At 41.8% G+C, this 15143-nt stretch overlaps 1 protein-coding gene across 7 annotated transcripts; it reads right to left on the bottom strand.

Moving 5' to 3' along the window:
• Positions 1 to 1108: 1108 nt before the first annotated feature.
• Positions 1109 to 15123, bottom strand: LOC103968988 (U-box domain-containing protein 33). 7 transcript variants are annotated; one of them, XM_065087821.1, is made up of 10 exons: positions 11143 to 11366; positions 10013 to 10478; positions 8412 to 8958; positions 7476 to 7594; positions 6880 to 6989; positions 4865 to 5303; positions 4650 to 4787; positions 3815 to 4366; positions 1668 to 2384; positions 1109 to 1549 (listed from the first exon to the last, which is right to left on the bottom strand). In XM_065087821.1, exons 3-10 carry the CDS (start codon positions 8677 to 8679, stop codon positions 1367 to 1369), a joined length of 2526 nt encoding a protein of 841 aa, XP_064943893.1. In that variant the 5' UTR covers positions 8680 to 8958; positions 10013 to 10478; positions 11143 to 11366; the 3' UTR covers positions 1109 to 1366. The 7 variants fall into 7 exon arrangements, 1 of the variants encoding a protein (XP_064943893.1); XR_010480771.1 differs by lacking the exons at positions 1109 to 1549; positions 1668 to 2384; positions 3815 to 4366; ... (3 more) ...; positions 7476 to 7594; positions 8412 to 8958 and adding an exon at positions 9725 to 9841 and having other exon boundaries at positions 10013 to 10127; positions 10296 to 10478; positions 11143 to 15123; XR_010480767.1 differs by lacking the exons at positions 1109 to 1549; positions 1668 to 2384; positions 3815 to 4366; ... (3 more) ...; positions 7476 to 7594; positions 8412 to 8958 and adding an exon at positions 9725 to 9841 and having other exon boundaries at positions 11143 to 15123.
• Positions 15124 to 15143: the final 20 nt, after the last annotated feature.

Genomic DNA, 15143 nt, shown 5'->3' with positions numbered 1-15143 from the left:
CTCCCATCAATGTGAGCTTGGGGGGTCCTCTCTCTTCTTTGGCAGTGTGCACTCTCCATCATTTCACCCACTGGAAGCTTTTGTTTTTTATTTAGATTACTAGCATTTATCTCTCTTCTCAATTTTGTTGCTGCCTGAGAGCTGCACATAATATCCAACAGGTAGGGATGAGTTTGGCAGGTTCAGATTGGGAATTGTCACTGTCATTTGTTATCTTCATCCCTGAAGCTGATGCAGGCTTGCCATTATTGACCCATTCTTTCCAGTATCCACCTAAACAATTCATTGGGATAAGAGAGAGGCTTGGACTTTGTTAGGTGGGTAGTCAATTTTGGTTGAGTCCCATCTGCAGGTGAAAGAGTCCCCATGGTGGAGAAGAACTGGATGAAGCTGAGGAGCTCTCATTATCATCATATTGTTTATGTCATCTCCTTTGAGATCAAAGAGAAGCAGACAATGCACTGTTGGAAAAAGAGGGGGTTGCAAGCTTTTTCTTCTTTGACCACTTACATTACCTTTTCCTAACTTACAGTCCATGATAGGTTTAGGTAGGTATGTTTCTTTATGTTGATTGAGTCAAATATAGATCTGAAGAGGGGGGTCACATGGCATGTGCCTGCTTGAGCTAGTAGACTTGGGTCTCAACCCAACAAGTTTCTAAGATGAGGGATATCATGGCTGAAATCTAGATGGATTATTAAGAGTAATATTCTAAAAAACAATACAATATATTCAAAATTTCATGCTCCTCCAAGTCACAGAGCAGAAGCCAAACAATACAATATATTCAAAATATCATGAAAGTTTGACATGCACAAAGATATAACATATATGCTTTCTGCTGCTAATAGAGACTGCAACAAGTTATAAACAGCTACTTGATAGTCTATCTGATATATATTCAGATAAGATTGATAATGAAACATCCAAATGTCTCAGTCAATTGATGGACTATAAGAATCAATTCATTCCCTGGAAATACAAAAGAAAATAAAATAAAACAAAGGGTTGCCTATTGCTCATGAAGGAACAATCATTTGCAGTGGGCATGCATTATGGACAAGGTTTGTGTGTTTTGGATGCTCATACCATGAGATGGGAGACAAACTCACAAAAGAATCATCATTAGATAAAAATAAATCAGCATTCATCATATGGTACAAAAATTCTCCCGTTACTGTAACCAGAGGAAGATTAAAATCTATGACACATTAAAGTAAACACCGTATTGACACTCGACTGCTCGCCACCATTCATGTATGTACAGTATTACACAGGAATACGGTGTAATATACACCAGTATTATGCGAGACTCTTTTGACACCCTTGTTGTGCAAATCATGGCAAACAATCTTGCTGCACATCTTCATGGCTGACACAGCCAATCCTGTATAGCGAGACGGAGAGCATGATTGGGAGTGAGATGTAGGTGTTTCAGCTTCAAGTTGGTCATAGGGGAAGTATCTCGTCCGCTATCCAACCACTCTCTCAGTGCCCTTCCTTCATAAGTAAATCCATCTGCTGCTACTTGAGGATCATGCATGATCTCCTGCAGCATTTAGAGCGTATGGTGTCAAGGTTACCAGACATTGAGCAGCTAAAATATCAACTAAAATTTTGCTCGTAATTAACAAGTAACCATGAGCAAACTTTTCATGTACACTTGCCTGAAGGATTGGGCACAGGAAGAAAGGGGGTACTGGTCTTTCCTCCATCAAATGTAGGTACCCCAGGTCCTTCACCATCTCAGGTGTCAGCTCTGGTCGATCTTGAGCATTCAGTTCACTGCATTGCAAACCAATCTCTGCAAGATTTCTTGCCACATCGGTAGGCCAGTCACCAGCACTAGGATCCAAGATCGACTTCAAATTTCCAGATAACAAAGCGCGGCGTATCTCACCAGACAACCCCCTAGCCGGTTTCCCGGTGAGTAACTGGAGAATGATGGTTCCAAAGGAATATACATCAGACTTCGTTGTTGATTCCATAGTCATTTGGTATTCGGGGTCGGAATAAGGAAATGCTGCCTGGGGCTCTCTGTATCGGCATAACGTTGGGTTGTGCCCTGTATCCTGCTGTATGAGCCTGCAAACTCCAAAATTTCCAAGTTTACAATTGTAGCTGTAGTCAAGAAAGATGTTCTCAGGCTTTAGGTCACCATGAACAATTTTCTCAGGTTTGCAGGAGTGCAAGAAGAGGAGCGCGCTTGAGATTTCAGCTATTATTCGGGCTCGGATCTTCCAATTCATTGGAGTGGCTCTGCAGAAGAGGCGATCTTGGAGCGTTCCATTGGGCATATACTCATAAACAACGGACAGGGCTTCTGGGCACATACCAATCATCGTGACCAGATGTGGGTGCTTAGTTTTGCCGAGGACATGGACCTACAAGAACATAGGATACAAGAATGGTTTAGTCAACAGCACAAAACCACCACATGCAAAACCACGTAGCGTATTGTACTACTACTACATTCAAAGCCATCCTCACAATAACCATTTAAAGGTCCCTTTTCACATCTTGGTTTGTTGAACTAGAAAATGATAATCCAAACCCAATTTGCTGATCATAGTTATATTGATGCATAGTATATCAATATTTACCAGTATTATGATCCTCTTAGATAATCTGGTCCACTCTAAACTGTTGCCTGATTATAGTTAAGTATGTTGGTAAAATGTGACCCAAAGTATGTAGTAAGTCGTTGACGATACTTGATCGACATATATGGAAGTACCACAAGAATATACTAATTTTCTTTAAGGAATTATGATACATGCACAACTTCCTGGTGTTTCTAGAACCAAGTATTATCATGTTAACCAAGGACAACTATCATAAAATTTGGAATGCTAAGAAGATTTTAAAAATAATATCCAGTAAAGAACTAAGGATGGTAAAATTCAATAGTTTACAGGCTGAAAACCAAGCTGTTGTAAAGTGGAAAAGGATAAATAATTCCAAAGATTTTTTGACATAATAAGGGCTCTCAAGATTCAAATCTACATTAAACTTGAAATCTATAAAATGGAGTTATAGCTAAATATGACAGCCCATTGCATGAGACACCTGTCAGTTCATTGCTAGAGGGTCAACATATATAAAGAGTCTGTTTCCATAACCCAAACCGTCATCGCCGGGATCACAAAAGAAATGCAAGATAAGTTCAGGCATGTTGCTGCTCTCCGAATTGAAATTTTGCAACTAATCCATTAAGAATGTCCCGGTCTGCCACTCTCAAGACTGTCGTAAATACTATTGGTTGTTTATACAATCAACAGCAAAGAAACCAGACAGACCAAAACCAACATCTCCATACAAGCTAGAAACATAACAAAAAGAAGACTTCTTTCCTAGGAATTCATTGCATTGGATCTCACATGTAACATGTAAGGGCTATTCTATATTGCATATTTCATTTATGAACCTTATGTTGGTCCTGAAAACTCACATTGACAGCATTGGATAAAATATCTGAACCAACATTTCATCTCATAGACATCTAGAATATTATATATTCCTGAATAGAGGGTTCTTATATCTTCAAGTGGAAATTGTTGGATATATCTTTAATGAAATATGAATATCCAATCCTCATTGCAGTTGGTACTAACAAAAAATGTTACTGCGCCTTTTGGAAAATGTCCCATTGCATTGAATTGATCATAGAATTATAGGATTTAGACAATAGAAAATCACAACTTAATCATATGCTTGAGGAGCAACATACCCTTTTGTGATGAACTGTAACTAAAATTTACTTGGATAGTCACAATGCGTTAGTTTGTTTGTGCGTGCATGACAGGGAGCATACCTCTTGTTGAAACTCCACCTGGCCTCGAACATTATGCTGATGTAACCTTTTTATCATCACAGTTCTATTCATAATTTCTCCCTTGTAAAGACAACCATAGCCTCCTCGTCCTAACTTGAAGCTCTCTGAGAATTCACAAGTAGCAGTTTGCAGATCTGACAATGTAAACTCTGCACAATCATATACATCATCACCATAAACAATAAGCTGGCTGCAATTTGGAGATGGGTCATGCCCACCAGATCCCAAATTTTCAAACTTGTTGTCCTCAATGTCATCTTTCTGGTTGATCTTCTGCCTTCCTCTATTAATAATCTCTATTGACGATTGGATGATCTCCAATTCACCTTCAGCTTCATCCCTGAGAAGGGCCATTTCTTCAGCACGAGAATGTAGGAGGGTTATGTTTTCCATGACATTTTGCAACTCTCTCAAGACTTCATCCCTTTGGTTTACAATCTCTTCATGCTGCAACTTGATAGTTCTAAGAATATCTTCAAGCTCTTCTCTAATTTTGACTTCATGTTCACAGGCAGCTTCATGAGCTTTGACCTAGTCAAAACCAGGAACAATCATATAAGTTAGCTATCTACAGCCCAACAACTTGAAAGGAAACTATATGACAACCATCATTTTTGGCTGCTTTTGGTGATGTGCACACTTCAGTAGAAATCTAATTAAAGATGTTTTACACTAACATCTTATGCAAACTGTCAAATTCATGCGCGAATGAATAGAATATGAACCAATACAAACAAACAGACTGTGATAGCTTTAGCAATGCTTAGTTGATTGATATAAATAAATATAGTATGTATGTGCTATTGTTGCTTACTCTATTAACAGCTTCTGCAACTTCAGATTCCAGTTGTTTCCGTTTAGCAAGCTCGATAAATGCTTCTCTTTTAGATCTTTCAACTTCTGCTGCTACTTCTTTGAGCTGATCATACAAGATATCCTGATCCGGCTCATCCTATCATTTATATAAATGAAGTCAAAATTACGTCTGAGCAATTTCACGAGATAGCAATGAAGTGTTTGTGTGCATACCTTGGAGATAATTTCCGAAAGAAACTCCATAACAGATGGGGAAGAATGCCATGAAGCTGCAGCAAGTGAAGGTTCCTGTGAACTGCAAAATTTTGTTGTACAAGTAACACAGGACTCGGCAGTTGGCATGACAACTGAATTATTGGATTCATTCTGATTCAAGCCTCTACTTCCTTGCAGATCAGCACCAAAGAAGCTATTGAGTGGACATTCTGGATGAAGCAATGGCTCAACATTGTGATCTTGTAAATTTAACCAGAATATCTCTCCATTAACAGATTCATCAGGCCTAAGAACCGGAAGTAAGTCATCTGTGAATTCACTAGCCTCCCTTGTCCAGATATGCCTGCCTTTGCTAACAAACCATATCTCACAGAATGGAGGTACATTTTTTGCAGTAAAAGTCATTTTGCTGGAGCTCCCAATCAACTTGAAGCAACTGTCATCAGTCCATTACAAGAAGTTCACTATCAGAGAGGCAATGCATGATGATTGAAATATTTGATTTACTCTGATGCAACATAGAATGGGTAATATGTATGATAGAATGTGTGTGGGTCATTTCACACATCAAGCTGATCTATGATGCCACCGAACATTGTGCATATGCCAAAGTGTAACCTAAAAGCTGATGTAAAGTTTTGCACTCAAGGTGATGTCAAAATTATTATATCAAAGTGTAACCTAAAAGCTGTATTTATGCTGACACCACCTACCCTAGTTGCAGTTAAATTATACAAAGCAGCACAGGGGGCATTAATGAAACAAAGCACAATTAGTGGTAGGGAACAACAGAGCTTTAAATGATATTAGCATTTGGAACCTAGTATCAGTTACCAGCTTAAGCAATTAAACTCTTTTAAGCATTAAAATTTTACCCTAGAGCTATCGGGTATCTAAATAAATTCTGGATCCTGAATAAATGGAATGAAAATTTCATTGCTTGTAAGCACAACAACTGTCTTTTTGAAACATGTTTTCTGGGAAACTTCAGTCCTAGTTAAATAAGCACAACATAACACGTGTTAATGCAACTTAACCAGCAAATTTACAGCAACTCTATAGAATTGCATTTTCCAGTCAAATAATATAAAACAACTCTTCAGAACTATTTCAACTTGTTCTACCTTGAATTTGACCAAAGTTCCTGAAGTTGGCATGTGCAAGGAAATGGTGATACAGTGAACTTGGAACAATGTTTGGTGGACAGGAAACCTAAAGATTAAAGGGACCTATGGAACAAGAAATATAAGAAGCCTAATGAATTGAAATAGTATCAAAATTCAAAGCATAGCAAACTTTAAGTGATAAAAACATAATTTGCACAACCTAGAACATATAAGAAAAAGGAAAATACCCAAAAAATGCCATACCAGCACAAAAAATAAGGATACAGGCATAACACAATATAAATTTATCATGTCGGCCAATCATATATACAGTAAATACAAGTACATTCTTAACTTTTTAAGACCTAACTCAACACTGGAACAATACTGAAAATCTATGCCTCTCTATCATATCTGCTTTGGTACTTTCAGACCTCAATTCTAATAAACACTGAAAGCATCAACATTTTTATTACTTGATGCCACATGACACAGAACAGAATTCTAGTTTCTAAACCATTCTAAACATTTATGTAGCTAGAAATTTGATTTATATCAGATTCAATATACCTCCAGAGTTTCCTTTTACATATCTCAGCATTAATTATTGAAGTATTTCTGACTTCTATACTGAGATGGTTACTTTATAAAAAAGAAAATGGTGCATTCACCTGCCAAACACTAAATAAAAGATCCTCAAAAGGTTACATTGTTTGCTAAGTTCCAAAGGCTAGTCAAATTACTCAATGCCGAAATCTAGTTGCTGGTTGGTTGATGCCTAAAACTAGTTGCTGATGAAGAAAGTTAATCATATGACCAAAAATCTCTATGGAGGACACACAATTGTTTAGCTGGATATAAAAGTGGATATAGAGGAAAGAATAAATACCAGGAATCACCACTTACTTGTCTGAAGTTGATCCCATAACAAGCTTCTTAATGCCATGTTGAGTCACGATATCCACAATTCCATTCTGAATTTGATCACTTTCAGTCACAATAACACTTGCATGCACCTGCACATTCCATAGTAGGTTTAGCTCCATACACTAGAATGACAATATTTAACAACATATATAAGTTGTTGCAAAAAATTTCCACTTCTCTCAGAGATTAAGAGAGTAATTTGATTTGGTTTCTAACTTTACCAACTCCAAAAGACATTAGAGCACCAAAAACTGGTGCACCAATCCTTAAGAAGTGCTCAAGGATTTGGAATGATGCTGCAAGCACATGAGTTTCACTCAGGACCCTAATAGCCAAGTGACTGTCTACAAGAATTGCATCAAGGTGCTGAACCTACAGCCCTAACTTATGATAGAAATTTCCAAATAAGGAATATGCAGACTTGTAAGATACCCAGAGAAAAGATTCCGGTACTATCCTGTCAATTCAAGACCAAACAAGACCTAAAAACGATTCGCAATTCAGCAAAGTTGAGTCTCAAATGCTGAACCCATGAAGGCTACAAAAAGAAAACAAAAATGACAAAAGAGAAGCACCTGTGCCTTAAGGCAGAAACTCAGATAATTGAATAGGATCTTCTTTGTCTCGTCCCTCTCAATTCTTCGATACGAGGACACCAGCTCCTCATTAGCTTGATTAACAGGAATTTTTCCTACTGAACATTGATTTACATCACTGTGAGGATAAAAGATAGTTCATACTAAAAGAGTAGAACAGGAATAAAGTACTGCTCAGGAAGATTAAGCATGTACACCACCATCATAATATTTAACCCACTTCATCGAAATTGATCAGGACTTTACGATGCGAAGATTTGGATACACTTTCAATTGTTCGAACCGACCAATTTCATGTTAGTGACAGCCACACCTACAAGCCATTTGGATCTAACAGGTGCAGGTGATTAACTCATGAACATGTACCTCAAGGAAGAATAAGATCCTACAACCAACAGGGCTTCTATAATACATCATTCGTTCAATTTGTATGTCTCAACATTATATAAGCTTCTACATGACTTCCCATCCCATGCTATAATTCGACAATCAAGTTTTCAACGACTCCTGTACTCTCTTATCCGACTGCAACAGAGCATCATACATCAACAAGATCTAAAAAAGCTCATTTGGCACAAAAAAAAACCAGGATAAGCTAGATTTATCCAAAATACACATCATGCCAAATCTCCCATCGATGCTTGTAAAGTAAAGCCGCAGATTCCAATGAGCACATTCGCAACACAACAAACAACAACAGTAATAGCACTTAAAACCAAATATAAACCTGCAGCTTAGATACAGAAGCACGACAATGAAGGCTAATAATACCCATATGGTTAATGCCAAGGGCGAACCAATGAAGTGCAGCGCAGCCAATAATACAACCGAGAGAAACAAAAGCAAGAAAAGCGACAATATTAAACCTAGAACTCGACATAGTCCTAGAGGAGAGAGAGAGAGAGAGAGACTAACAGAGAGTGGGGATCAAGGGCGACGGCTGGTGAACATGGAGCAAACCGATCTCCCTGCATTCGAAGCGGCGAAAGGCCCAGCGGAGAAGCCCCAGGGTCTTCTCCGGTGATCGCCCGACCGCCACGTAGAGCTTTCCGGAAGCAGCGTCCCGGGGCCCGGGCGACGCCCGGTCAAGGAGGAAGCGGAGGGCCGCGCCCTGGGCCGGGCCTCCCCGGCCGTAGCGGTCCACGGCCGGACTGCGTGGCGGCGACGGGCTGAGCACCTCCATCGTCGCCGAATATCCCCGTGGTTTCCGCCGCCACGGACTTTCCTTTCGTTGCCTTGCCTCTCGAGGAGGAGGAAGGAGAGCGATGCGGGACTGGGCGTCCGGCTTTTTCTGGTGATGGGGAGGTGCGATCGGGCTTCGCAGTGCTGACTTTGGTGACGACTCCGATGCGAGTAGGTGCGTGCATTCGCGCAGGGGCCAGCGCCTTTCGCACCTGTCCGAAGACCCACCGCGATCCCTACCTCCGTGATGACTTGGCAACTGTTCTGGGTCCCGCACCACCTGTCAGAATCGAAATGACGGGTGAAACCGCATTGGGGTGGAGCACGGAATTTTGTCATTCTGGAGACATCAATGAGGCGGATCTTTCAGCATATTCCCACACCATGCTTACCTACCGTCAAACTATACCCGAATCGTCATGGATAAACCCCATTTTCTATTGCATTTCCTTCCGGTGTGCAACCAAAGTCTTATCAGCTTGCGTTACGGGGTCCACACGCTACCCCAGTCCAGCCTCGCATACCCAATATTCTAACCCACCCATTCTCTCGCAAGAAACTGACGTACAAGGCATATCCCGGTTTGTAATAGCAAGATCGGGCGACGTGGACGAAGATGACGGCCGTCGGCCTATCAGAATGAGCTTAGAATTCCCCATGTTAATCCTACGGTCTGCGATCACCTTGCATTTCATTTGAAAGAAATTGGGATTATTATCTACTATCTACTAATCAACAAGAGTTATGCTTTGGCCTATCTATTACATGACACTGCGACATCCTCATGAAATAGATTCATCATTTTCAAGTAGAGTTCATGTTTCAATATCTGACGAGTGATGAGCAGCTGTTAGTGAGGACCATTAGCAGCATCTGTACACGAAATGATGGTATTATAAGCCTCGTTGATTAAAATATGATTGAGCATAGAGTATCTTTCTTTATTTTTCTTATAGATTTCTTTTGATAGAACATCTTAGTTAATTATAGTACAAATTGAAAGACGTCATGCGGATATCCGAAGGATCATACCGTAAGACTAACAATAAGAAAAATGGGAATTGTATCTGTAATAATTGTGTGCCCAGTTGTTCATTGAAGAGGAAACAGAGGGAAGATTGACACTAAAAATACCTGTCCTGGATCCTTTGTTTCCGCCCAGCCTGGTCAAGCAGGGAAAGGGTGTATCACACAGCCATGACAACCAATAGAACTGGTTGATGACTTGGCGCAGGCTTATTTTCGTTTATTGTCCGATAAATTAACACACATATATATACATATATATAATGAATATATATTAATAAAGAGAACCCATCAGATGAATTGCATACCAGTTTGACGCAGCGGCTGACGTCAGGAAGCAGCCAATAGTGACATCAGCAGGAAGGCGAGGGGAGAGCACCGGCCTCGAGAGGAGGAAGGAGAGTGGAAGTTTCGGCAGCCTACCTGCAGTAGTCACTCGGCGGCCTCATGAGACACGAGTTTGGAGAAATCAGAAGCTAATTTCACATCTCGACTTTGACGTCCACGAGAAACAAGCGTGGAAAGATGGGGATGCACGCGTGAGATGTCAAAGCAAGCTAACCATGAAGTGACAGTTGAGTTTGGTGTTACCTTTGGATTGACATAGAGGAGTCTCGGAAGAACTTGGAGGCCAAGAAACGTCTGATCACAACAGGATCTTCGTTTCTACACGGCAGATTTCTCGTCGACATCTGATACAGTCGATTTTGATCATCCCGTCGATGTCAGTGAAGGAACCAATCTAACTGGTGTGAAAGATGCAATGATTGATGCCTGCAGGATCGAACACCAAGCATCAGGAAAGAAATTGAGAGCAATAACTGCATAAAAATGAATGGAAATTAAGTGTTTGGAGTTATATGGTACAAGCAATCTAAAAAGAAGTGCCAATATGACAATTATATGCAGCCTCATCTCCACAAGTAGATGATTGTTTTTGCAATTCCAAAAACTTTAATCTCTCAGATCAAATAAGTAGCAAATGAACTGTGAATACGAGCAATCTAATAACAGTAATCTAGAAAAACAAGAGCCTGCCAAAGTGTCATGCAACTCACTGTGGACTCTACTCCCATCTTTTCTTCTGGGATGGGTCGAAATGACATGCAGCCTGTTATTGAGCTCAAAAAGTATAAATAAACTGATATACACGGCAAGGAAAAAGTGATTTTTGATGTCTTCATGGTTGAATATACGAGTTGGTATTCTCAGGATGACGTGACATGAAAATTTATCCTGCCAATTGGGGATGCAGATGGGTAAACCTCATGGTAGAGATCAAATGTACAAATGATCCAAGAAAGAATGTATGACTTGGTAGAGATCATATACTTCTGGCTTCAGGTCAGATAAGTCAGACTACATGGGCTCAAATGCATCAAAAGATAGGGAAACAAGTGCAGGCATAATATAGGGAAAGGATATTAGAATTCTATACCATCAGGAGAATTTGGCAGCCACCAATCTTCATGCTGGGTGCGACGGCTTGTAAATTGGGTGTCGGAATTGATCTGATATGAGAGTTATTCGATAGGACCATTCAAGAATTTCCATATTTTCTTGTAATGTTCATGACTGGAACCCTAGAATTCCAGCCAAACTGAAATCTCCAACATGACAGCTGCTTGAGAAAACTAAATTATGGTCGGATGCATAACCATTACCAAAAATCACCACAAGAGCACCAACCATCTCTAAAATGATGGAACCGCTTGTTATCTCTCACGATAATTTCCCTGCCTACCACTTTTGATACCAGCTTAGCAGCATTATGGCAATCTCTGCATATCCTTATGTTCTTGCACACCCTTATTTTCTTGTTCCCGCTTGTCTTCAGCAGTCCAAAAGAAATTGCTTGCTTCTCGCTGTGACCTCGCAATATCTTCAGCTTCTCTTCCTCTCCTTTCTCATGCAGCACTGAACTAGTGTCAGGAATATATCCGATACCGCGTATCTTCTCCTCTAAAGAGCACCACATTCTATGAATCTCGTCAGATTCTGGAAGTCTATTGTCTCCCGACACAAAATCGAAAACTCTACCACCAACATCTATCCAGCTAAAACCAGGGTCCTTTTGGAGGCCAATCTCCTTCATCCTGTTTCTGATTCTTCGAACACCATCCCACCTCCCCGAGCTTGCATAAAGATTTGATGCCAAAACATAATGTTCAGCCTTGTCAGGCTCCAATTCTAACAGCTTCTCGATGACTCTCTCCCCCAAGCATATGTCTCCATGAGTTCTGCATGCGGCGAGCAATCCACTCCATATTCTGCCATCAGGTTCTTCTGGCATATCTTCAATTATCCTTGCTGCTTCAGCTAATTTACCTACCCGTCCAAGCATGTCCGCAACACACGCATAGTGCTCCAATTTTGGCTCCAAACTATGCTTATTCTTCATATACTCAAAATACCTGAGTCCCTCTTCCACCAGTCCTGCGTGATTGCATGCCATCAAAATACCAAGATAGGTGAAAGCATCAGGCTTCAACCCATGGCCTTCCATTTCATTATAGAGATCTATAGCTTCACTACCATAACCATTAATGCCATACCCCGTGATCATCACAGTCCATGAAACAGCATCCTTGTCCTTCAAATTGTCAAATAAGGTGCGGGCATGCTCTATGGAACCACATTTTGCATACATATCAATTATTGAGCTCCCGAGGAAGGTGTCTGCAGTGAAGCCAACCTTCAACGCATAGCAATGTGCCTCTTGCCCTAGCGGCAAGGCTGATAATTCAGCACAAGCCATGAAGACACTGGTAGTTGCAATGATAGAAGGTTCATATCCTTCATGTTGCATCTGACGAAATAGTTGGAGCGACTCCTGTGCAAGTCCATTCTGAAGGTACCCAGCAATCATAGCATTCCACGAGACAGAATCTTTGTCCTCCATAGCGTCAAACAAGAGCCTCGCTTCCTGTGATCTTCCACACTGGATGTAAAGCGAAAGAAGTGAAATCAAAATGAACGAGTCCTTTTCTAATCCATTCCTCAAGACATAACCATGGAGAGACCTGCCATTAAGAAGATCCTGTAGATGGGCACAAGCAAGCAGCAAACTTCCTACGCTAAACCAATCAGGCTCTAAACCAGAAGACGACATCCGAAGGAATAATTCTATAGCCTTGTTTGGATCACCATTCTGTGCATAACCACCAATCAGCGCATTCCATGCGCTGACGGTCTTGATCTCCACATCTTTGAAGATATTATCTGCAGAATCCAGCAAGCCACATTTTGCATAAGCTGCCATCAGAGCATTCGGCACCAAGTCATTAGTCTGTAGCCCATTTCTGATAACATAGGCATGGAGTTCCTTCACATGTTGTAGTTCCGATGGTCCCAAACAAGCAGGCAAAACATTCAAGACAGTCACTTCATTAGCCTTTATGCCCTCCTCTGATTGCATTTCACGCAGAAGATCGAAGGCCCCATCTACATCTCCATTCCTTGCAACACCACCTATCATTGCATTCCAAGACACAACATTTCTCTGCTGGTTATGGCCAAAAAGCAATTGTGCATCCGATAAACAACTGCACTTTGCATACATATCGACCAACGCATTACTCACTCTGAGTTCATGATCCAAATCCAACTTCACCGACATCCCATGTACAACTCTCCCCATCTCAAGCCATCCATCAACCGCACACATGGGCAGCACTGTCACCGCCGTTGCATCGTCGGGTCTCATACTCTCTTCATCGACCGACAGCATCTCTTTGAACAAATCGAATCCATCTTGCAACAAGGCGTTGTCGGAAAAAGCAGACATCATCGTGTTCCAAGAAACCAAGTTTCTCTCAGGCATTGTATCGAACACGTGAGCTGCCTCATCGACGTAACCGCATTTGCCATACATCGATATCAGTGAATTGTTCACGAAAGTATCAGAACCCAATCCAAGCTTCACGGCGACCCCATGCACGGCTTCCCCGGTCGACATGTTCGACAGGCCCGCGCAGGACTTCAAGACGCAGGGGAGGGTGAAGTTATCGGGTCTGAGTTCGGTCGCGGACATCAGCAGCAAGAAGGTGTCGACGGCTTCGACGAAGAGCTCGTTGCGGGCGTATCCGCTGATCATGGCGTTCCACTGGAAAAGGTTCCTGCGGGGGAGGGCGTCGAAGACGCGGCGGGCGTCGGAAGGGGAGCCGCAGGCGAAGTACATGGTGAGGAGGCGGGTGGTGAGAACGGGGTTGGACATAAGGCCCTCGGAGGAAGCGACGACGCCGTGGACGCGGCGGCCGAGCTCGAGGTCGCCCCGGGCACCGCAGGCCTGCAGGAGAAGGCCGACGCCATCGGCGAGGGGGGGCAAGCCGGCGGGTTCCGCGACGAGGAGGAGGTGGAGGGCCTCGTCGAGGCTGCCCTGGGCGCAGAGGGCGCCCAGGCGCTGAGGGAGCGAGGTAGGTGGAGGTGGCGGGAGCGAGACATGGGAGGAGGATACGGAGAGGGAGGCGACAGCTCTGTTACTTCTCTGCTGCTGCTTGAGTTGTGCTCTTATGGTGGTGGACGTCTGTGGATGGCGGTGGGGAGGGATGGGAGGAGGCAAGTAGATTAAGGTGGAGTTCGGTGCCGTCAGGACCATCGTCTTCCGCCGGTATCAGCGCTACCTTGCGCGTGCTCTCCGCCCTCAGTAGCTCGGATAAAGCAAGATCGATGATGTTTTCTTGAATTTTTATTTTCTTTTTTTTTAGAAGAAAAAAAATCCTGTGTAATTTTCATATTCATAACTCTAAATTCAAAATTAACATATTTATTCCTCCAAAACCCAGAAAAAATATGTTGTAATTATCTCCCTTAAAATTCATTATTGTTAGATGAAAACCGAGTCAATCCCAAGTCAAAATTCTGCCAACCCTATCTGAGACCATTCCATCCATCACTATGTCAGGAACATATCCGACAATAGTTTATATATATATGTTAACGAAGATTCGGATCATCAAAATTGCATCCCTCCTGCGTTGCCTCGACGTATCTCGAGTCCTCTGTTTCAATTCATCCTTTAATGTCATCTACCTGTCTGTCACGATCATCCAGGTTGAAATTTCATTGATCTACTGGTGTTCCAATCTCCACGTATCTTATTGTCTCTTTCCGACGCACATCACTCTAAACTCCACTAAACTTAGTGCATCATCTAGTTTAAATTATCTCCCGTTCTAATATAATAATATACAGATCAAATATTTGTAATTTTCTACGAATTAATTATCTATAAGATAGCATATCTAAATATATAATTATATATATGAACAGTCAGTGGATTTCTCAGCACTATACCTGCTATTCGATTGGTGGAAGCGCATGAGGGACCACAACGCCTCGCGTCGGTGGGACGTCACTGTCAAACTATTTATTTCCGCGACCGAGGCGGAATAGGTGGGACGCACGGGTGGTCGAGAACGTACCACCACGTCGTTGATT

This window comes from Musa acuminata, chromosome BXJ1-10 (genome assembly GCF_036884655.1).
Source record: "Musa acuminata AAA Group cultivar baxijiao chromosome BXJ1-10, Cavendish_Baxijiao_AAA, whole genome shotgun sequence".
In the NCBI taxonomy this organism is placed as follows: Eukaryota; Viridiplantae; Streptophyta; class Magnoliopsida; order Zingiberales; family Musaceae; genus Musa; species Musa acuminata.
This window is presented reverse-complemented; position numbering and strand designations above follow the sequence as displayed.

Excerpts from the sequence above, each read along its gene's own strand:
- LOC103968988 (XM_065087821.1), bottom strand. The coding sequence starts at position 8,679 with ATGGAGGTGCTCAGCCCGTCGCCGCCACGCAGTCCGGCCGTGGACCGC. Across the intron at positions 7,595-8,411 it reads GCCCTTGATCCCCACTCTCT|TAGGAAAAATTCCTGTTAAT; the intron begins GTTAGTCTCTCT and ends ATCAATGTTCAG. Across the intron at positions 2,385-3,814 it reads AGGTGGAGTTTCAACAAGAG|GTCCATGTCCTCGGCAAAAC; the intron begins GTATGCTCCCTG and ends ATGTTCTTGTAG.